Source organism: Talpa europaea (assembly GCF_964194135.1).
Source record: "Talpa europaea genome assembly, chromosome: 1".
In the NCBI taxonomy this organism is placed as follows: Eukaryota; Metazoa; Chordata; class Mammalia; order Eulipotyphla; family Talpidae; genus Talpa; species Talpa europaea.
Genome location: NC_140073.1, coordinates 65,882 through 85,726, shown reverse-complemented (window position 1 = coordinate 85,726; position 19,845 = coordinate 65,882). Strand labels below are relative to the sequence as shown.

Sequence of the window (19,845 nt, the reverse complement as noted above, 5' to 3'; positions counted from 1 at the left end):
GGCTGGGAGCGCCGCCGCGGCCGGCGCCGCTGGTTGTCAGGGTGACGGCGTGCGGCGCGGCGCGTCCCTCGGGGCCCGGCCCGGCCGCCGATGTGGGGGGTGATGGCGGTGCCTCCCGCGTGGGGCCTCGCGCGGACACCTGGCCGCGGGGAGCGCTCGGGAAGTGCGAACGTCACCGTCACGACTGAAAAAGCGTCGGACGCAGCTCAGGAACGCGGACCGAATCCCGGCCTGGTCTCCGGGGCGAGAGGCCGGCGCTCGGGGCGCGCGCGGACCCCGCCCCCGTCACCTGGGCCCTGGCGCGCGGGGCGGGGCGAGGGCGCGGGGCGGGACCGCGGAGGCGGGGCGAGGCGCGCGGGGCGGGGCGGGACCGCGGGGGCGGGGCCGGGGCGGGGCCGCGGCACGTGACCGTCGGGGACGAGGTCGCGGGCCGGGCTGCGCGGGACATGGCGAGTCTTCGGCTGGCGGCCCCCGCGCTCCGCCCCTGGGGCCCGGGCGGGGAGCGGGCCCGGGCCGGCCTGCCTCGGTTGGTCCGGGCGGCGGCGCGGGGCGGGGCGGGGCGGCGGGGCCGCGGGCGTCTGTCGCCCTGGCGGGGGCCTGCCTGGAGCCCGCCCCCGCCTTCCGGCGCCCTCGGGGGCTCCGACCCGCTCGGCGAGGGGGGCTCCCTGCGCCGGCGCCCCCGCCCCGCTGCAGCCGCGGCCCCGGGCCCAGGCCGCGCGCCCGGCGACCCGGCGCCTCCTCCGCGGCCGGCCGCGCCGCCGTCGTGGACCCGGGGCGGGGGGCGCGGCGCGGGCCCGGCGTGTGAGGGCTCCGGCCGCGCGGGGCTCTGCGGGGCTCTGCGGGGGCCAGGGCCGCCCCCGCGCGCGGGTGGGGCGCGCGACCGTCCCGCGGCGCCCCGTTTCCCCGCTCCGCGCCCTCGGGCCCGCGGCTGGGCGGGGGGCTCCGGCCCGGGCCTCGCGCCCCGCCCCCTGCCCGCCCGGCGCCGACGCCCGCCCCAGCTCGCGGGGCCTGGGGGCCCGTTGCGCGTCTCTTCGCTCCTGCGGGGGAGACAGCGGCCGGCGGCCTCGCGGGGTGTCGCCGCTCCCGGCTTCTGGAGGGGCGCCCCCGCCCCCCGCCCCGCCCCGGGGCCGCAGCCGGGCCTGAGCCTCTCCGGGCCGCCTCCGGGTCAGCCCGCGCGGGCGGGCCCCAGCGCGACGCCCCTGTCCTCTGCCCGCAGCCTCGCGGGGGCCCGGAGGCCCGTCTGCGGAAGCGGGGGCGGCGGCGGGACGCGGAAGCTTTGCCTGCGGGGCGTGGCCGAGCGGGTGCGCGCCGGCGCCTGCCGGAGGGTCGTGGCCATGGTGGGCGCGGGCATCAGCACGCCCAGCGGCATCCCGGACTTCAGGTGCCCGCCCCGCGCCCCCGCCCCGCGCCCCCGCGCCCCCGCTGCCCCGCCGCCCCGCGCCCCGCGCCCCGCGCCCCGCGCCCCGCGCCCCGCGCCCCGCGCCCCGCGCCCCGCGCCCCCCGCTGCCCCGCCCTGAGCCTCCTTCCTGCCCCCTCCGGCAGGTCCCCGGGGAGCGGCCTTTACAGCAACCTCCAGCAGTACGACATCCCGTACCCCGAGGCCATCTTCGAGCTCACGTTTTTCTTTCACAACCCCAAGCCCTTTTTCGCGCTGGCCAAGGAGCTGAACCCCGGGCACTACCGGCCCAACGCCGCGCACTACTTCCTCCGCCTGCTGCACGAGAAGGGGCTGCTGCTGCGCCTCTACACGCAGAACATCGACGGGCTGGAGCGAGGTGGGACGGGAGCGCCCCCTGCCCCTTCCTCGCTCCCGCCCTCGCACCCCCCCCCCCCCCGCCCCTCACCACACTCTCTGCACTGCCCCCCTCCCTCCACCCCGCCTGCGCCGCCCCCCACTGCCCCACCTCACCTCGCCGCATCCACCTGCCCTCGCCGCCCCTGCCCTCCGGTGCCCACACTGCGGCCCTCCCCTGCCTCGCCCCTGCCTTCCCACAGCTTCCCCAGTGCCCTGCACACCACCTTCCCCACTTGCCCGCCCCACCCTTCTCCCGCCCAGACACACCTCCGCGCCACCACCCGCCCCCCTGCCCCTGTCTGCAGGGTCCAGGTGGCCTGGGGACCCGGTGCTCATCTGTCCCCAACCTGGTGACTGCTGTGCACCCAACTCCTAACATCTTTGTCTGCAAAAATGTCCTCCGCGAGTTTCAGGGGCACCTGTGGGGTCTCCCTGGTATCGAGTCTGGGGGTCCTGGCCCTGGGAGGCCTTCCTTCGGCAACTGTCACCCGCAGCCAGGCAGGAGCCCATGGGCTCTTGCCAGACAGGCCCTGTAACCAGCTCCTGTTTGGCCGGTTTCCACTATTGTTTGGGAAATTATCGCATTTATATTATTTTTTTGTTTTTACTTACCTGTGGAATGGAAAATGTTTTCCCAGATAATGAATGGCTATAGTTTTCTAAACTAATGTCTAATTTTTTGGTGCTATTTTGATCATCTTTTTAATTTTGTTTTAAAATATTTTATGTGTAGAGGAACTGGGGTGCAGGCCAGAGGTGCGGGGTGAGAGGACTCACCATAGACAGGGTGGGGAGCAGAACAGGTGGATCCACTGAAATACACCGCTGAGGGGAGCAGCGGGGAGACAGGCGAGGTCTGCTGCGCCCTGGCTGGGGATTGAACTCAGGCCTCAGCACTGACAGCCTGAGACTAGCCTCCGGCCCCCAGGGGGGCCCTTTGATGGCCTTTAAATGATTTTACTTGCCATGTTTTTCCTGATGGGGGCACCCTCTCTGGGTGTGGCCGGAGCCCATCCCTGGGGCGCAGCACGGCTCCGGCCTTGCCTTTCAGCCTCTGGCATCCCAGCCTCCAAGCTGGTGGAAGCTCACGGGTCTTTCGCCTCTGCCACCTGCACCGTCTGCCGAAGACCCTCCCCAGGGGAGGGCTTCTGGGTGAGTTGTCCCTCTGCCCTTCTCAGAGGGCGAGGCCTGGGAAAGAGGAATTTGACGAGTGTCATGTTGGAAACATAGGACAGCAGCGACAATGTCTTGGCTTTAACGCAAGTCAGATCTGCTTGCTTTGTGTCTCGCCCAGGCGGACGTGATGGCGGACAGGATCCCCCGCTGCCCGGTCTGCACCGGCATTGTGAAGCCCGACATTGTGTTCTTTGGGGAGCCGCTGCCCCAGAGGTTCCTGTTGCACGTGGTGGACTTCCCCATGGCAGACCTGCTGCTCATCCTCGGGACCTCCCTGGAGGTACATCTGTGGGGCAGTGCAGGCTGGGGTGCTGCTGTTCCCTGAGGCTGTGGCGTGCAGTGTCCCGAGCTCCTCACCATGGTGGTTTTTCAGGTGGAGCCTTTTGCCAGCCTGTCTGAAGCCGTGCGGAGCTCAGTGCCCCGACTGCTCATCAACCGGGACTTGGTGGGGTCCTTGGCTTGGAGCCCTCGCAGCCAGGACGTGGTGCAGCTGGGGGACGTGGTTCAGGGCGTGGAAATGCTGGTGGAGCTTCTGGGATGGACAGCAGAGCTGCAGGACCTCATCCAGCGGGAGATGGGGAAGGTAGAGTCTGCTGAGCACGGCTGTTGGGGCTCCGGCCTGGCAAGCTCAGTGCAGACCCTGAGCGCCCAAGCAGCGACAGGACGCAGGTGTTGGTGGATGTGCCTCTGCAGCCAATTGGGGCCATCTGTGCTGCTGGTCCGGCGTCGGGGTTCTTGGCACCTCCACACGGAGGCCTGCCTGGGCCCTGCCATGGCCTTCTGCTCCCCACAGCCAGGAGGCACCAGAGGGCAGGGCCTGGTGTGGACATCTGAACTGGGTGGGGGTGGGGGGCCCTGTGCTAAGGGGTGCCCCGGGACACTGGTGTGAGGCTGCGGCCCCCGTGGTCACTGGGCCTGCCGCGCCCCAGGTGTTGAGCCTGGTGACGGGTGGTTGCTCAGGCGGTCTCCCTGAGAATTGGGCAGCCATGCGACCGAGGATAGCCCCGTCCATCCGGGCATCGAGCTCCTAAAACGCAGCCACCTCCAAGCGGCGTCTGTCTGTGCGGGGCGCCCTGCTGGCCTCAGCCCTCACCCCAGGCCACAGCCTCCCAGCTGCTGACCGCAGCCTGGTCTCTCACTCCGCTGAGCCAAGGAGCCCCCTAAGGGGGTTCACCCTAACCCACACCTCATTGCTCTTGGGCCACGGCGTCAGTGGAACCACTCTCCTCGCTACGTGGAGGACAGTGAAGTCTGTGCATGCGCGGTGCCTCCTGCAGGGTTGTGCTCTTGGGCAGCGGGGACCTCCTGGGGCCAGGTCGGCTGCTCCCTGCAGCAGCGGGACTGAGCTGCGTGGCCCTGGGCTGTGGGCGGGACTCCTCTGGGACCAGACACCAGCATTTCTAATGTCAAACGCGTGGCTCTCAGGACTGACTTTTGGGGGATGAGTCACAGCCCTGGCTTGAGCTACCTGTGAGCTTGTGGGCATCATGGCTACACCTACCCCCCCCCCCCCGGCCCTGCACCCTCACAGGCCCAGTGGCAGCACTGCCACATAGGAAAGCTTCCGCTTTATGGACCTTTGCGCCCAGGCCGGCCCTGGAGTAACCGGCTCCTTCTCTCCTGTGTTCCAGCTGGGCGGACGGGACGGCTAGGAGAACGGTGGCCGCCCGGTCCGGCAGTGGCTGCAGGGGAAGCAGCCTGTACTGAGGAGACCTCTCCTGGAGGACGCAGTTCGGCAGGGTTCTGGCCCAGTGGAAACAGGTGCCCGGAGCAGAGCTGGCGGCCCCAGCACAAGCCCCGTGCCATTGGGTGGGTTTCGCTGGTCAGCAGGACTGCGCATGCTACTCCGCAAGCTCAGTGCCAATGCTTCATCCACAGCAACCCCCTCGAGCTGGGGCAGATGGATGCTGGGCAGCCACCCCCATCCCAGGGCTGCCCCTGGGTCTCAGCAGTTGGCCTCCTCAGCAGGGTTATTTTTAGAGAAAAATTAACTTGAGAGAAACCTTATCTCTCATTTCTGCCACAAAATAAACTTTCATGTAAGAAGTGGGGACCCCTTCACTTGTTTTCTCAAGGGAGTGCAGGGACCCCACCAAAGGGATCTCGGTGGGCTCTGCTGGGGTGACTGGAGGCCCTGGCTCCATGTCCCGGCTGGGCACTGACCGCCCCCCTTCTGCACTAGGCCGCCCTAACTGGCCCCCAACCCTGGCCGCCCTGCCGGCACCTTCTAGCCCTGCCTGGCTGGCGCTTGCTCAGCAAATTTAGCTGAGCAGGACCTGGAAGGGGCCTGGTGGCCTCATTTATCAAGAATATCGCGAGATGTGCTGGTGCGGAGCAGAATGGAGTCAACTCCTAACTCTGCTCGCGCCCGGATGACTCACGCTTGGGCTCACACACTCTTGCTCAAGTCTCTTTATTCCGGCTGGCGTTTCTGTGACACAAGACAGAGATGAATGGGCTCACGAGGGACTTTTCCATTTACACGCCGATGGTCTAAGCCAGCATGGAGACTGAGGTTCAACAGTCCCACCTGGCGGGAGCCTGGGACTGGGGATGCAGTGGCCAGCGGCTAAGCCAGGATGGGCGTGCACAAGGGGCCCCCAGCCTGCACTTGGTAGGAACGGACGGCAAAGCAAACGTGGAGGTGGGTTTCTGACATCACAGGCAGCCCCGCAGGCCCCCAGCCTGCTCAGCCCCTCTGGGCAGGGTCCGCTTCCCTTGCAGACGCCAAGGCTGAGCTTTGGCAGGACGAGGCCCTTGCAGGCCTAGAGATCAGGTACTGGGCCAGAGGCAGGTCATTAACAAAACGTGGGAGGAAGGGGTCTCCAAGCGGGAGGGGCGTGGCTCCCTGGCGAGAGACCCAAGGACACCTCCGGAAGCAGCACCAGTTCTGGAGGGGGTGCAGCGGAACAGCCGTCTTCAGTCGGGGTCTGAGTCGGGGCCCGAGAACTGCCCCTCCATGCTCTCGCATAAGGCATCCTGTAGGGATGTGAGCTGACCCCGGGGGCTCATCCCCATGGGCTGGATGACTCTGTGTCTGCAGGGGAGGCAGGGCGGGCTCTGAGGGTCCTGGTGCTCCCGCCCGCTGCCGCCCACACAGCCCACACCGCCAGTCCCCGCCGTAACTCGGGCCCCGTGTGGGGCCTCGCTTTGACCAGGCCTCAACCGTAACCACTGCCCACAGCTCCAGACCTTGGGCCGCCTGATTGCTTCCCGAGGCCCTGCCCTGCTCTGGTTGCTCTGTGCAGGCGGGGGTCTGTGGGCAGTCCTTCTGGACAGCCTATCAAGGGTCTGCGGGCGGCCTACCTGGACAGCTTGTCAAACATGTTCACCAGCTTCATGGCCTCATGCTCCTTCTGCTCCTCCGTCATGCCCTCCATGGGGTTGGGCGGCTTCTCCTCCACCCTCCCGGTCACTGGGTTGATGCTGTTTCCCAGGGAGGGGTGGGTACTTGAGGGACTTTCTAGGACAGGGGCTGCCTGGAATGGGTGACCCCTGCCCCCTGCATGGGCTGACCTGGCAAGAAGCCATTTTTGGGGAAAACAGGGAGGCGCCTGGCCGCAGGAAGAGGGCCCTGCCTCTGGGTGCAGCCATAGCTCCCGCCATCTGGGCGAGCCCCACCGCCCCAGCTGCCCACCTCTGCTCCAACATGTCGTGACCCCTGGATGTGTGACGTGGGGATGGGAGCCTGGCGTGGGAACGGCCTGCCCGCTGTCCACCCCACACGGGTCTATGGGTGTGGGGCAGGGAGGGCTGCATGCGGCAAGGGCCTGAGGCACACACCTGGCCCTGGCCTCCTTGTATTCCTCTGTGTCCGTGTCCTCGTCCTCCGAGTATTGGCCCTCAGGCCGGCCCCCTGCCATGAGGCCCCGGGCGGCCAGGAGACCAGCAGCATTTCCGTAGCCTGTGTACTTGATGAAGCGCGGCACTGAGGGGCAGGTGGGGGTCAGTGTGTGGCTGTGGCTGCTGAGGGCCAGCCCAGGGCAGGCGCCTACTCACCGCTCTCGGAGCACAGGACAAACAGGAACTCGGCGGCCACCCGCTTCACGTCAGTGTCCAGGTGCGTCATAAGGCGGACGAGCTTGTTGCGCAGCAGCTCCCCGACCTCAGGCCGGGTCCTCACGTCCCGCAGCGGGGGCAGCACCTGGGAGACGGTCGTCCCTCAGCCCAGCCCAGAGAGGCTGGGTCTGGGATGCAGCCCAGCCCCGCCCTCCGCCCTACCTGTGCCTTCAGGAACTTCCTGGCAGGGCGATGCAGGCGGGCGCACTCTGTTAACACGCTCAGCACGGGGGCCACACTCTCCTTCAGCCTGTGCGTCTGCGGAGCAGCCTGTGTCACCTGGGCTGGCCTCCGGCGGGCGACACAACCAGCAGAGCCCGGCAGCAGGGGCTCAGGACCTGCTGCAGTCAGCTGGCTCAGCCGGTGCCCAGGCGAGCCTCGAGAGGGATGGGGTGGGCCCTGACTCAGGCAGCTACTTGCGTGCTGGGCGCAGAGAAACCACACAGCCACTCCAAACGCGCCTCTACACCGAGGCGACCAGCCAGAGCCAAGCCTGACATGGCCTCAGGGACACAGCGCCAGGGCCCTGACCCTCCCTGGCACCCCTGGGGCCCGACGCCATCAGTGAAGGCAGCAGTGCCCTCTGGCCTGATGCCAGGTCCCAAGGGTTCCGCCCAGCCCCACCCACTGTGGGGAAACAGGAAGCTCCTGGAGGGGCTGCCCAGCACCCATCAGCCAACGCCCCGTGGAGCAGCCCGGGGACCGGAAGCTTCTGGCAGGAGGCTTCTGGTGGTCTTGTCCCCTCAGAGAAGCCAAAGACGCAGACACGTGTCCCCGAAACTGCCTGTGCAGTGACACTGAGGATCTAGGGTCACAAGCAGGGGTGGCAGCTTCTCGGGGCCGAGCAGGGCACAGACACCCGGAGAACAGCACCCTGCTGCCTGCAGACCTCTTCTGCTGGGATCTACCAAGGTGAGACCACCACCCCCCACTGGTGGACAGGGCCCACAGGCTTCCCAGGGCCCACAGCCTGCTGTGCGGGCTCCCACTGACCTGGTCCAGACGCTTCTCCAAGAAGCCAAGGAGAACCTGAATCACATCCATGTTCACGCCCAAGAACTGCAGGGAGCCTTCGTGTGGCTCCAGGGTGAGGAGGACGTCCAGGCAGTTGAGCGGCAAGTTGCCCAGAAGGTTCACTGCGTGCCTGGGGGCAGATGAGAGGGGCTGGGTCAGTGCCAGCTGCCAGCACCTGCAGCCGGTGGCCCCGTCCGCCATACGGGACGTGAGTGCGTGGGCCTGACAGCACACCAGGGATCGGGGCTGATGCTGGGGGTGGGTCCCTGGTGACCGCTCTGCAGGCACCCCTCGTGCCCCCTCAGTGCACAGTGCCTTAGGTGAGCTTGGGGGAACCAGGGCCCAGCAGGTTTGAGTTGCTGAGAATGGGGTGAACGTCCATATTAGTGGATACTGTATTGTCCACTGCCACTACCCAAGCACCTTGGGATGCCTTCCTGTCCCGATAGGTATTAGAAGTACTCAGTGCTCCTTGGAAAACTGATGTCCGCCCCACCCAGAAAGTGCTAAGGACTCCCGTGGGTGGAGCGGGGTCCACAGCCCTGGTGGCCCCAGCCCACCCTCACCCGCGGAGCTCCTCTGTGCGGTCCCCGGCGGCTGCCACCATCACGCAGTGGCGCAGCAGGATCCCCAGGTGCCGGTAAAGGGCAGCGTCTTCCTGACCAGAGAGAAGGGCTCCGGTGAGAGGCCCACAGGTGCCCACTGAGGAACAAGGCCCGCTGGGCAGCCCCACGGACGCACCTGGCCCTCCCATCCCTCCCACCTTTGAGATCCCCGGGTGAGGGAACACTCTGCTGGCGGCCACCTCGCGGGGGGGTGTGGCACATAGCCTCCACGCGCACGCTGAGCGTGGACCAGGGGAGCCCGCGCAGGCCCTCTCCCCAGGAGAGCGGAGGAGCCCTGGGGTGCACGGCCAGGAACCGCGCTGCTGCGATAAGCCCCGCCTACCACCGGCGAGTGAGCGCTCACCTCATCCACCTCTCTCTTGACAGAGTCAAAGGTGATGTTGAAGAGCACCTTGAGGATCTCCATGACCCGCTCAGTCTCCTGAGGGGGAAGGAGCTCGGGGGGGCTCTCTCGGGGGGTCACTCCCAGCGTCAGCTCCAGCGCCTCGGTCAGCAGGGCCACGCCCTGCAGCTCCCGGAACAGCTGCTGCCGCACGTCGGCGCGCAGCGCGGTGAGCAAGAAGAGCAGGCGCAGGTCGAAGAAGCGGACGTCGTGCGGGAGCCCGCCCCGGCCGCGGCGCCCCACGCGCTCGGCCAGCCGCACCACCAGGCGCGCCTCGGCCGCCAGCACCTGCGCCGCGGGGCTGCTGAGCACGAGGTTGCACAGGCACTTGAGCGCCTCCAGCGCCGCGTCCATGTCGGGGGCCTCGAGGCCCGGGCCCTCGGGCGCGGAGAGGCCGGCGTGGCGGGCCAGCGCCTGCAGGCTCCGGCGGCCGGCGAAGCGGTCCAGGCAGCCGCGGTCCCGGGACAGGATGCGCACGCTCTGCAGCCAGGCGACGCGGCAGGCGGGCGGCAGCCCCCGCTCCAGCACCGAGGCCAGCAGCTCCGCCAGCCTCTGCGGGCAGGGACAGGGTGTCTCACCGGGCCGGGACAGGGTGTCTCACCGGGCAGGGACAGGGTGTCTCACCGGGCCGGGACAGGGTGTCTCACCGGGCAGGGACAGGGTGTCTCACCGGGCCGGGGACAGGGTGTCTCACCGGGCAGGGACAGGGTGTCTCACCGGGCAGGGACAGGGTGTCTCACCGGGCAGGGACAGGGTGTCTCACCGGGCAGGGACAGGGTGTCTCACCGGGCCGGGGACAGGGTGTCTCACCGGGCAGGGACAGGGTGTCTCACCGGGCCGGGGACAGGGTGTCTCACCGGGCAGGGACAGGGTGTCTCACCGGGCAGGGACAGGGTGTCTCACCGGGCAGGGGACAGGGTGTCTCACCGGGCCGGGGACAGGGTGTCTCACCGGGCAGGGACAGGGTGTCTCACCGGGCAGGGGACAGGGTGTCTCACCGGGCCGGGGACAGGGTGTCTCACCGGGCAGGGACAGGGTGTCTCACCGGGCCGGGGACAGGGTGTCTCACCGGGCAGGGACAGGGTGTCTCACCGGGCCGGGGACAGGGTGTCTCACCGGGCAGGGACAGGGTGTCTCACCGGGCCGGGGACAGGGTGTCTCACCGGGCCGGGGACAGGGTGTCTCACCGGGCAGGGACAGGGTGTCTCACCGGGCAGGGACAGGGTGTCTCACCGGGCAGGGGACAGGGTGTCTCACCGGGCAGGGGACAGGGTGTCTCACCGGGCAGGGACAGGGTGTCTCACCGGGCAGGGACAGGGTGTCTCACCGGGCAGGGGACAGGGTGTCTCACCGGGCAGGGACAGGGTGTCTCACCGGGCAGGGACAGGGTGTCTCACCGGGCAGGGGACAGGGTGTCTCACCGGGCAGGGACAGGGTGTCTCACCGGGCAGGGACAGGGTGTCTCACCGGGCCGGGGACAGGGTGTCTCACCGGGCAGGGGACAGGGTGTCTCACCGGGCCGGGGACAGGGTGTCTCACCGGGCAGGGGACAGGGTGTCTCACCGGGCAGGGACAGGGTGTCTCACCGGGCCCGGGCCGCGCGCCCGCCCGCCCGCCCGCCCGCCCGCGCCCACCTTCCTGTCCTCCTGCTGGGCGGCGTCGAACGTGAAGCTCTGCGAGTTCTGCGGAGAGGCCGGCGGCTCAGCGGGCGCTCGGGGCCGGCCCGGCCCGGCCCGGCCCGGCCCGCGGCGCCCCCGCCCGCCCGCCCGCCCGCCCCCGCCCCCGGCGCCCCCGGCGGCCCCGGCGGCCCTCACCTCCCGGTTGTACGCGCGCAGCGCCGCCAGGACCGCGTCCTGCTCGCCCGCCTCCACGGCGTCCGCCACCGCCCGGGGCTCCATGGCGCCCCCGGGACGGCGCCGGAGAAAGGGCGGGTCCTCGCGCGGCTCCCGGTTCCGGGCCCCGCAGCGCGCCCGCCCCGCCCCGCCCCGCTCGCCCCGCCCCGCCCCGCTCGCCCCGCCCCGCCCCGCCCCGCCTGGGGCGCCGGCCGCGGGGCGCGGCCTTCCTCGGTGACGCGCCTGCGCGGCCTCCCTGGGCTGACGCGCCTGCGCGGCCGGAAGGGGCGGGCCCGGGCGCCGGAAGTCCTGCGCGACGCGCCACGTCTGAGGCGCCGCGGCGGCCGGAGACGGGCAGGGCCGGGCCGCGATGGCCGACTGGGCGCGGGGTGAGCGCGGGCAGCGCGCCCGGAGCGGGGCGCTCCCCGGGAGGGCGGCGGCGGCGGCCGGGCTGGGCCGGTGCGGTCGCTGGAGCCTCGCGGCCCGCGCCGGCAGGGGTGGCCGCGCCGGACGCGCCCCGCCGCGGTCCGCCCCCCGGGACGCCCGTGCCCGGCGCCCTGGGCCGCTGTGCGCCCTGAGGCGTGAGCGGGGACGCCGGGGGGCCGCTCAGGACTTCACCCCAGCTCGCCGGGCGTGTCCAGTCACGGGCCGGGCCTCCGCGCTCGCCGGCGCGGGCGCCGCTGGAGGCGCTCTGTGGGGCGGGAACAGTCTGGGGGCTTGTCCGCGGGCCTCCTCCGCCCGCCTTCTGGGGCCGTCGCCCTGCAGGGCCCAGTTCTCCCGCCCCGGCCCTCCAGGGTTTGTCCACCCCCGTGGGAGGCTTGCTGCCCTCTGGCCAGACTGGGCTCCCGCGGCGCAGGCGTGTGCTTTGTCCGGGGTGACAGCAGGTGGAGGCTGAACTGAACCCCTCGGGGGTGCTCTGCCCCTGCCGGCGGCACGCGGGCCTGGGCTCACACACAGGCTCCTGCGCGAAGTACTTCGCACTGGGACCTCCGTGGGCCCGGCCCCTAGAGGGCCACCTTGGCCAGGTGGGGCTGGACTGACAATCCCGAAGCCAGAAAGGGGGGGCTCCTGGTGTGTGGTCCCCGGGGATGTACCCCGCTCCACCCCCAGCCTTTCTCTCCTCTTGCAGCTCAGAGCCCTGGCGCTGTTGAGGAGATCCTCGACCGGGAGAACAAGCGCATGGCCGACAGCCTGGCCTCCAAGGTCACCAGGCTCAAGTCGGTCAGTGGGGTCCACTCACCGCTTCTTTGCTCCCCAGCGTGGGTGTCAGAGGGAGGGGAGAGGCCTGGAGGGCTCTGCGTGGTTCTTATCCCTGTCCCCACGGCCGTGCTCGCCTGCATGGAGCCAGGTGGTGGCTGGGCCCCTGATGCCGCCAGGTGGGGGTGCTGTGCTGCCCAGGGTTCCTGACCCCAAGTTCTCTGTCCCTACCAGCTGGCCCTGGACATCGACAGAGACGCAGAGGACCAGAACCGGTACCTGGACGGCATGGTAAGGGCCAGCTCTGCCCCCGCCCCCTGTCAGCGCGTGGACCCCGGAGGGACTGCCCCCATGTGACCCCGCTGGTCCCCTCAGGACTCGGACTTCTCGAGTGTGACGGGCCTGCTCACCGGGAGCGTAAAGCGCTTTTCTTCAATGGCACGGTCTGGACGTGACAACCGAAGACTCCTTTGTGGTATGGCCGTGGGCCTGATTGTGGCCTTCTTCATCCTCTCCTATCTCGTGTCCAGGACACGGACGTGAGCCACAGAGACTGGGCTCCGGAGGGCTCCTCCCCTCCCTGGTGTGTTGGGTTCCAAGGACCTGCTACGAAATACTCCTTTGAAACACCAGTCGTGGCTCAGGAGCCTTCTTCCTGCGTGGCTGGGAGCCCTCGGCTGCCTCTGACCCAGTGCACTCATGCTGGCTGGGCCGATAGCCAGGTCCGCCCCCTTCTGCCATGCTGGGTGCAGAGGCATCAGCGGGGCCAGATCTGAGCGGAGCAGCTGGGAGCCCTGGACGTGGCCGCCTGTGTGTGACCGCCAGTCCTTCTCCTGGTCCTTGCGGCTCTGACATCCTTGTCTAGGAAAGGCCGCTTTCGGCATCCGAGGTGACTGGTGTGGACAAAGGATGCAGACGTGGCTCTGAAGCTGAAAGCAGTGCTGATTCCTTTGACCCAGAGCCCCTGGGTGCCCCCTGAAGGCCCCGAGATCTGTGTCCTCAGTCCTGTGGCTGAGACGAGGGATGTGGTGAGTGGCCTGCGGCCTCGCCCTGTCCTCTGGGTCGTGTGGCCTCGTACCCAGGAACAGACTTGGGTTTTCCCAGGAAGCAGCTATGCCCCGGGGAGGGCGGATGGGGGCCAGATCAGCAGGGACGAGCCCACCCACTTCACGGTCAGTGGGGTGGGGGCTGTCGTGCGGGTGGGGCTTTCCTGCAAGGGCCTTTACCCCCACCAGGCCTCGCCTCTCCTCCCACAGCAAGCCACCCCATGGGGGTCCTGAGCCCGTCCCCACTCACCCCTCCCTGGCCCTTGGCCCGCCCAGCTGCTCCCATGCACCGTGGGCCGGGTAGCTCATCTGGGCCCACCAGAGGCTCCCTCCTTGGTCCGCTCCCATTGCCTGAAACTCCCGTGGAAGTGAGGCCTCAACTCTGCTTTTGCGACTGTCATCTACCTCCGTGCACGCCCCTTCCTCACTGAGGGCCAACCACCCGCACCCCATGGGCGGTGCCTTCTCTCACCTCTCCCCTGGGCTCACACACAGGCTCCAGCGCGAAGTACTTCGCATGGGGACCTCCGTGGGCCCGGCCCCTGCGGGGGCGCAGCCACCCCATTTCCCGTGCTCCTTTGCCCGCTGAGGCCTGTTGGCCAGCATTTCCCAGAAACCCAGCTTGCCACTCACACCCTGCAATACTTGGGTTGCCACAGCCCGCGTGTCCTCTGCTCCCGCCTCCACCGCTCATGCAGCCCACCCGGCTTCAGCCCATCCTCAGGCACGGGCAGAACACCTGCGCCTCCATGCTGAGCAGTGCTGTGGGGCCCGCACCCAGCTTGCCTTGCATGCTTTGATGCCCCCGGGGCCTGCCCCGTGCCTAGTGGGACTGACTGCCAGGCATCACCCCCAGGGCCGAGGGTGAGACACTTAAGCCTTTGGAATAAACAATCTCACGATGAAAGGATGAAAGAAACACGGTCTGCGGTGTGTTGGTTCCTTCGGGGCGAGGAGAGCCTGTCTGAGGTGACCTAGGCCCTGGGGCCCCGCCGGCCGGGGTGCGGGCGGCCATGGTCACAGCCTGCCCCCTGCCTGCCCGTGCCGCGTGTCTGGGATGCAGACGGACATGAGAGTGACGTGGTTTCGGGGCTCAGTGGGTAATGGGTGTTGATAACCCACCCCCGTGGCTGCTGGCCTGGCCTGCCCTGCCTGTGGCCAGCGCTCACCAAGGCTGAGCTGGGGCTCAGTCCCTGCTCGGCCTGCTGTGGAGCCCAGCGCAGCTTTTGGGTAACCCCGTCTTGAGGCCAGTGCAGGTGCCCGTGGTGTCTGGTGTTTGCCGGGCTTCCCCTGACATGTGACCAGTACCCTCACGGCAGCTGTGATGACCTGTGGGTGCACTCAGGCCGTGGGCCTGGTGGGCAGCCGCGCCCGCCTCCTGTGGGGCTCTCACATAGGGGTGAGGGGCACGTCCGCTTGCTGTGTTGTGGCCCTGGTGTGGTCACAGGCCCCAGGGAGCGCTGGGGCAGGAGTGACCTGGAGTCGGCAGGACGCAGAGGGCAGGGCCCGGCAGGGGAGCAGGAATCCCACAGCCGCCCTTTCTGGAAAAGCTCGGCCCCCACCCCAGACAAACCTTGTCACCAATGGAGTCCATGGTTTATTGACTGTCGGCACAGAAGGGAAGAAGCTTAGCAAGTGGGAAAACCTTGTAGAAAAAAATAATTGCTCCCGGTGTCCCAGCAGGTGCCCTGCCCTGCAGCCAGGCCAGCGGGGCCTCCTGCTGGCCGGGAAGGCCCCGGGGACGTGCGGAGGACCAGCGGGACCTACTCCACATCCACAACCAGGGGTGCCATGTAGTCGGAGTGCTTGATGCCGAAGGTGACGACGGGGGCCCAGGGCTTGGTGACAGTTACCTGGGGAGGAGAGGCTCTGAGGAGCCGCCTGGTGCTCCCGGTTAGGTCAGGCATGTGGCCAGTGCGGCCTCTGGGCTCAGACCCTTCCCACCCCGCCAGGCTGTGCCCCCTCTGCCGTCCCCTCCCAGACCCCCCCAGCCCTGGGGTTGCGCTCCCAGCTGTGCCCCCCCTGGGCCGACCCGTCCTCTGCTGCTTCCCCCCCGCCCCATGATCCTCCAGACCTTCTCGGGGCTGTGGGCGCCCGGCCCTGGCTTGAGGGTCTTGTCTCCGGGGGGCTCCACCCGGGCGGCCATGGTGTACTGCGGCGCCTTGTGCTTGGTCACCTGCACGTCGGTCTGGCGGTAGGCCGCGGGGCCCGGCGTCTGCGGCATGAGAGGGGCTCAGATGGGGCCTGCCGGGTCCGAGGCGGGCCTGGGCCTGGGCCTGCACCAGGGCCTGGGGGCTGCACGGGGCTGGGGGCCGCTCCGCCCTTGCTCTTCCATGGCCCTGCTCACCCCTCCAGAGGTAGGGAGGTCAGCCCGGTGGGTGTCCGGCCTGTGGGCTGGCTGCTCTGGCAAGGAGGGGGCTGTGGCCCTGGCTTGCCAGCCTCCCCACTCTCCGGGCCCTGGGCACACGGCTGCCTCTGGACCTTCACAGGGCAGTTCCCAGCAGAGCCCGCGTCTCCCGTCGTGTCTCCCGTCGTGGCTGCGCTGTCTTCTCCCTCCCACACCTGCCCTGCTCTGCTCCGGCTCCCGGCCCCGCCCGGGCCCTCACCCGCCCAGGCCGGGGCCTCCTCGTCCTGTCCACGTCCACTGCCTGCCCCCCACAGGACAGTAACCCGGTGGGGGCTGGGCGCCCGAAGGCTGCCCCACGATGAGGAGTGGCCTCTGGGGAGGGGGGTAAAGCTGGCGGTCCCAGGCTGGGGTGCCGTCTCTGGCTCAGTGGCCCTTGCCTTGTGCAGGTCATCGCTGAAGCTGCCCAGCTTGCTGCGGCCCTTGATGGAGAAGGAGGGCTGGGAGGCCTTCCCCACCGTGCGGGGCCCCATCACCACGGGCAGCATGTAGGCGGCGGGGCCTGTGGGCGCGTGGGCACTGAGTCTCAGGCTGGGCGACACCCCCCCCCCCCCCCCGCTCCTCCCTCGGGGCCTTCCCGTCTGGGAGGCCAGGCATCTCGCTGCCCACCTCTCCCGCCCCAGCTGGGACCCCAACCATTGGCGGGGGGCCCGCCAGCGTCGCTGTGGACCTGGGGTGCTGTCCACACGGAAGGTCTTGGTCCGGGCGGAAATGGAGTGGCTGGGCGCCGCGTCGAGCACGTGCTTGGCCGATCTCTCCGGAAAGTAGTCCCCTGGGATGAGAGAGCGGGGCCGTCCGTGCAGAGGCGGCCTGGCCGGGGCTCGCGGGGCGCCTCAGGCCCCCAGGAATGGCGGCCGAGACCGGTCCGAGGACGTCCGTGTGGAAACACGGGGGTGGGGCCGCAGCTACTCTCCAGACGGAAGGAAGGGCCTGACGTGGCCTGGCCCCAGGCCTCTGGCGGGGATGGACCCGGGGCTGACCCAGGGCGAGGGTCTCAAGGCTGAGCTGGGACGACTGGGGACCCCTGCGTGGGGGAGGGGGCCCGGACCCCCGGGGGGGGGGTGTGCGGTGGCGCCGGCGGGGCTGGGCAGCGCGGAGGCCCACCGGTTGCTCACCGGGGCCAGGGGTCAGCAGGGTCTTGGTGTGGTAGCGCCCCAGGATGGAGTAGGCGGGGCCGAGGTCATTGCCAGTCCTCAGGATCTTGGGGTTCACGCTGTAGCGGGGCCCCGGGGAGCAGTTCTCTGCCAGGAGCATGGGGGCCCCCCGGAAGCTGTAGGCTGGCGCCCGCCACTTGGTGGGCGTGTGCTTCACAAAACCTGTGGGGCAGGGGCTGTGAGCGGCCTGGAGCACCCCATCCCACCGCCCAGGGCCCGCGGCTGGGAGTTGGGGCCCCTCAGGGTCTCCTCACCCTCCCGCCCACCCCAAGTTCAACAGGCCAGCCCAGGCCCTAGAGCCCCGCCCGGCCTCGGGCACTTACCCGTGGAGGGCGGGATCAGGTACTTGGGCCCCGGGCTGCTGTAGAGGGCCATGATGGGCCCCCTGGGGCGGTGCGGCCTCCAGGTGCCCACCCACACATCCTCCGCCATGGCTGGTACGGGCACAGGTGGGCAGGTGACCGGGTGCCGGGGCCCAGCCCCCCAGCCCATCCTTGCCTTTGCCCCCGGCAGGCAGCACTGCAGCCACACCCTCCACAGTGGGGTCTGGCGCTGGGGGTCTAGGGGCAGAGGGCTCCTGCCTGGCTCCGCTCTGCCCTGGCCCCTGCCCTGGTGGCGTGAGGCCTGCCTGGCACCTCTGTCCCTTCCGCCCTCGCCGACCACGCCTTCGGCTCTAGGGGCTCAGAGGATGGGGGCAGTGGCAGGTGGGGCCCTTCCTTGGCTGAGGCTGTGCTGGGGGTGCAGGGAGGGGCTGCGTGGAGGGGCCTCACCTCTCGGGTCCAGCTGCAGCCCCCAGAGCACCCTGCGGACCAAATTCCTCAGAGGCGCCCCCGGCCTTGGTGCTAGGGGGTCTGGAACAGGGGAGAGGAGAAGGCCTCCCCTCCTGCCTCCCTCTCTCCCTCTCTCTCGCTACCCCCCTCTCTCTCTCCCCCCCCTTCCTCCCTCTCTCTTCCTCCCTCGCTCCCTCTCCTTTTCCCTGGGGGATTCTGGAATTGGGAGGGGCGCCCCAGCTCTAGAATGCCAGGTGTGGAGGAGGCTTCTAGAGCTGTGAGACGGACAATGGGCTCTGCCTGGGCCCCACCCCCGCACCTGCTTGGCTTCCCACAGGGTGGCAGAGGAGCGGGGTGGGAGGCTGAGGGGCTGCTCTGGGGGGTGCCATGCGAGAGTGGGGTGGGCGGAGCTGACCTCAGCCCTGCCCAGTGGAGACCGGCGCGCTGGGGAAACCGAGGCGCAGGCCGGCTTGGCTGGCTGGGTTCTGGGTTCAGGCGGAGGTCTGGCGGGACATGGAGAGCTGCCAGCCCGGCCTTTCTCAGGCTGCTCTCCCCGCAGCCCCCACCCCCGGGCCCGGGCGCCCAGCGCTGCCCTTCTCCTGGCCTTGACCTGCCGGTGAGCAGGCTCCCCCACCTGAGCACCCGCAGTGCCGTGGCAGCCGTCCCACCTGTCCGTCCCACCCTCCCGGAGCCGGCCACCCTCGTGCCACCCCGCGGACCTGGCCTCTGGCCACCCTGGGCCCTGCCCTGCCACATCGCCGCGCCAGCCGTGGGGAGGGGCTCTGCGGGGCCCTGCGGGGTGGGGGCGCGTGCGGGAGACAGGAGCTGAGCCTGAGCTGCACGAGGCTTTATTGATCCAACAGTCTGGGGAGCAACCGCGGCGGTCGGCCGTCCTGGCTGTGCTGTGCTGGCTGGCGGCGGCGCCCAGGGCGCTAGGAGCTATCCAGGGTGCCCAGCACTTGCACCTGGAAAGTGGACGTGTGTGGGCCAGCAGCTGGGGCGCCGTGCCCGGGGCAGCAAGAAGGCCCAGCTGCAGGCAGACAGCTGCCCGGGACCCTGCCAGGCTGCCTCTGCTGGCTTGGCAGGCTGGGCGGCGGGTGGCTGCGGGTGACTGTGGGCAGCTGTGGGGCGGCTGCGGGTGACTGGGTCACTGTGGGGGACTGGGTAGCTAGGGGTGACTGGGGTGGCTGTAGGCTGACTGGGGCCGCTGTGGGCGCCTGGGTGGCTGTAGGCTGCTGCGGGTGACTCTGGGTGACTGGGCGGCTGCGGGGTAACTCGGGGGTGCTGCCCTGGTTGTTCGGTAGAGGCCTGGGCAGCAGGGCTTATGTCCTGCTAGGGCCGAGGTCTTGAAGGGAGCAGGGCCCCCCAGCCGCCCTACCAGCAGCTTGACCAGCTCTGCCTTGTGCATGGGCTGCAGGCCGTCGATGCAGGACTTGAGCTCGGTCAGCGCAGCCCTGGCTTCGTCGTTGATGTCAAACTTGCCCAGGGGCCCCTCGTAGAGCTCCTCTGAGGTCCCCACCAGCAGCGTTTGCAGGAAGTCCATGAAAAAGTCATTGGTGTCCTGTCCTGTGGCCAGCCCTGCACAGTGGACAAGATGACCCAGGGCGGGCCCGTCCCAGCCGGCCCTAGGCCTCCCCAGCCCCAGCCACTGGCCTCCAGACTGCCCAGCCTGCCTGGTGGCCCTTTTGCCACCCTCCACCCTGCCCAGGTCTTCCTCCAGAGCACCCTGCAGCTGCCTGCCCCGGCCCTCCCGTCACCCCACCCTCGGCTGTCTCTGTCCACTCTGGCTCCCCGAGATCGTGGGGGGCTGGGGATGGCAAGCCCCTGGTGTGGTGGGGGCTTCCGGCTGCTGTGCGGCCGGGCTGACCTGGGCATCAAGGGTGGGCCCGGCTGCCTGGGCTGGGGCTGGGGCTGGGGCTGGGCTGGGGCTGGGCTCTGCTGGTCTTGGCTGCTGGCCAGGGTGGCCGCCTGGGGCTGGGGTCAGCAGGGCCTTAGGGGTGGCGGATGGGCCTCTGGGAGCAGGCTCTGCTCACTGCCAGGGGCTCGGGGCCTTTGCCCCCCCCACCCCGCCCTGAGAGTGCTGGAAACCCGTCGGTGCTCAGACTCACCGCAGGCGCAGAGTAGGGCGAGCGCCGCCAGGAGGAGGGTGCTGGTCCCCTTCATGGCCGCAGCAATGGGACTCGGAGCCGCCTCAGCCTGCTTTATACCCCTGGGGCCTCACCTGGCCCCAGGGCAGGTCTGACCTGCCCATCAGGACCTGGCAGGTGAGCGTGCAGGTGGAGCAGCTGAGGGTGTGTCCTCACCCCTGGCCTGCCAGGTGGGTGCCAACTGGACGCAGGCTTGGGTGCTGTGGGAGGGCCAGCTGGCAGGCAGCGTAGGGTGGACACGCC

At 69.4% G+C, this 19,845-nt stretch overlaps 5 protein-coding genes across 6 annotated transcripts; 2 read left to right on the top strand and 3 right to left on the bottom strand.

Annotated features, from left to right (window-relative positions):
- Positions 1 to 1,295: 1,295 nt before the first annotated feature.
- Positions 1,296 to 4,936, top strand: SIRT3 (sirtuin 3). Its single transcript, XM_084249303.1, has 6 exons — positions 1,296 to 1,381; positions 1,543 to 1,775; positions 2,847 to 2,947; positions 3,090 to 3,251; positions 3,345 to 3,554; positions 4,603 to 4,936. The coding sequence occupies exons 1-6, from the start codon at positions 1,335 to 1,337 to the stop codon at positions 4,621 to 4,623; spliced, it is 774 nt and encodes a 257-aa protein (XP_084105429.1). The 5' UTR covers positions 1,296 to 1,334; the 3' UTR covers positions 4,624 to 4,936.
- Positions 4,937 to 5,431: 495 nt separating this feature from the next.
- On the bottom strand, positions 5,432 to 10,950 carry RIC8A (RIC8 guanine nucleotide exchange factor A; the record flags this gene model as incomplete). Its single annotated transcript, XM_084242475.1, has 10 exons — positions 5,432 to 6,008; positions 6,278 to 6,397; positions 6,755 to 6,899; positions 6,971 to 7,115; positions 7,193 to 7,288; positions 8,024 to 8,174; positions 8,611 to 8,702; positions 9,014 to 9,604; positions 10,687 to 10,734; positions 10,867 to 10,950. 10 exons carry the CDS (start codon positions 10,948 to 10,950, stop codon positions 5,891 to 5,893), a joined length of 1,590 nt encoding a protein of 529 aa, XP_084098601.1. The 3' UTR covers positions 5,432 to 5,890.
- Positions 10,951 to 11,254: 304 nt separating this feature from the next.
- Positions 11,255 to 12,624, top strand: BET1L (Bet1 golgi vesicular membrane trafficking protein like; the record flags this gene model as incomplete). Its single annotated transcript, XM_084249667.1, has 4 exons — positions 11,255 to 11,273; positions 12,014 to 12,105; positions 12,316 to 12,372; positions 12,457 to 12,624. The coding sequence occupies 4 exons, from the start codon at positions 11,255 to 11,257 to the stop codon at positions 12,622 to 12,624; spliced, it is 336 nt and encodes a 111-aa protein (XP_084105793.1).
- Positions 12,625 to 14,890: 2,266 nt separating this feature from the next.
- On the bottom strand, positions 14,891 to 17,117 carry CIMAP1A (ciliary microtubule associated protein 1A; the record flags this gene model as incomplete). Of its 2 annotated transcripts, XM_084249701.1 has the most annotated exons (6): positions 14,891 to 14,980; positions 15,202 to 15,342; positions 15,912 to 16,033; positions 16,202 to 16,303; positions 16,647 to 16,847; positions 17,009 to 17,117. In XM_084249701.1, 6 exons carry the CDS (start codon positions 17,115 to 17,117, stop codon positions 14,891 to 14,893), a joined length of 765 nt encoding a protein of 254 aa, XP_084105827.1. The 2 variants fall into 2 exon arrangements, with proteins under 2 accessions (XP_084105827.1, XP_084105828.1); XM_084249702.1 differs by lacking the exon at positions 15,202 to 15,342.
- Positions 17,118 to 18,387: 1,270 nt separating this feature from the next.
- Positions 18,388 to 19,618, bottom strand: SCGB1C1 (secretoglobin family 1C member 1; the record flags this gene model as incomplete). Its single annotated transcript, XM_084230948.1, has 3 exons — positions 18,388 to 18,420; positions 18,834 to 19,033; positions 19,564 to 19,618. 3 exons carry the CDS (start codon positions 19,616 to 19,618, stop codon positions 18,388 to 18,390), a joined length of 288 nt encoding a protein of 95 aa, XP_084087074.1.
- Positions 19,619 to 19,845: the final 227 nt, after the last annotated feature.

Excerpts from the sequence above, each read along its gene's own strand:
- SIRT3 (XM_084249303.1), top strand. The coding sequence starts at position 1,335 with ATGGTGGGCGCGGGCATCAGCACGCCCAGCGGCATCCCGGACTTCAG. Across the intron at positions 2,948-3,089 it reads CCCCAGGGGAGGGCTTCTGG|GCGGACGTGATGGCGGACAG; the intron begins GTGAGTTGTCCC and ends TGTCTCGCCCAG. Across the intron at positions 3,555-4,602 it reads TCCAGCGGGAGATGGGGAAG|CTGGGCGGACGGGACGGCTA; the intron begins GTAGAGTCTGCT and ends CCTGTGTTCCAG.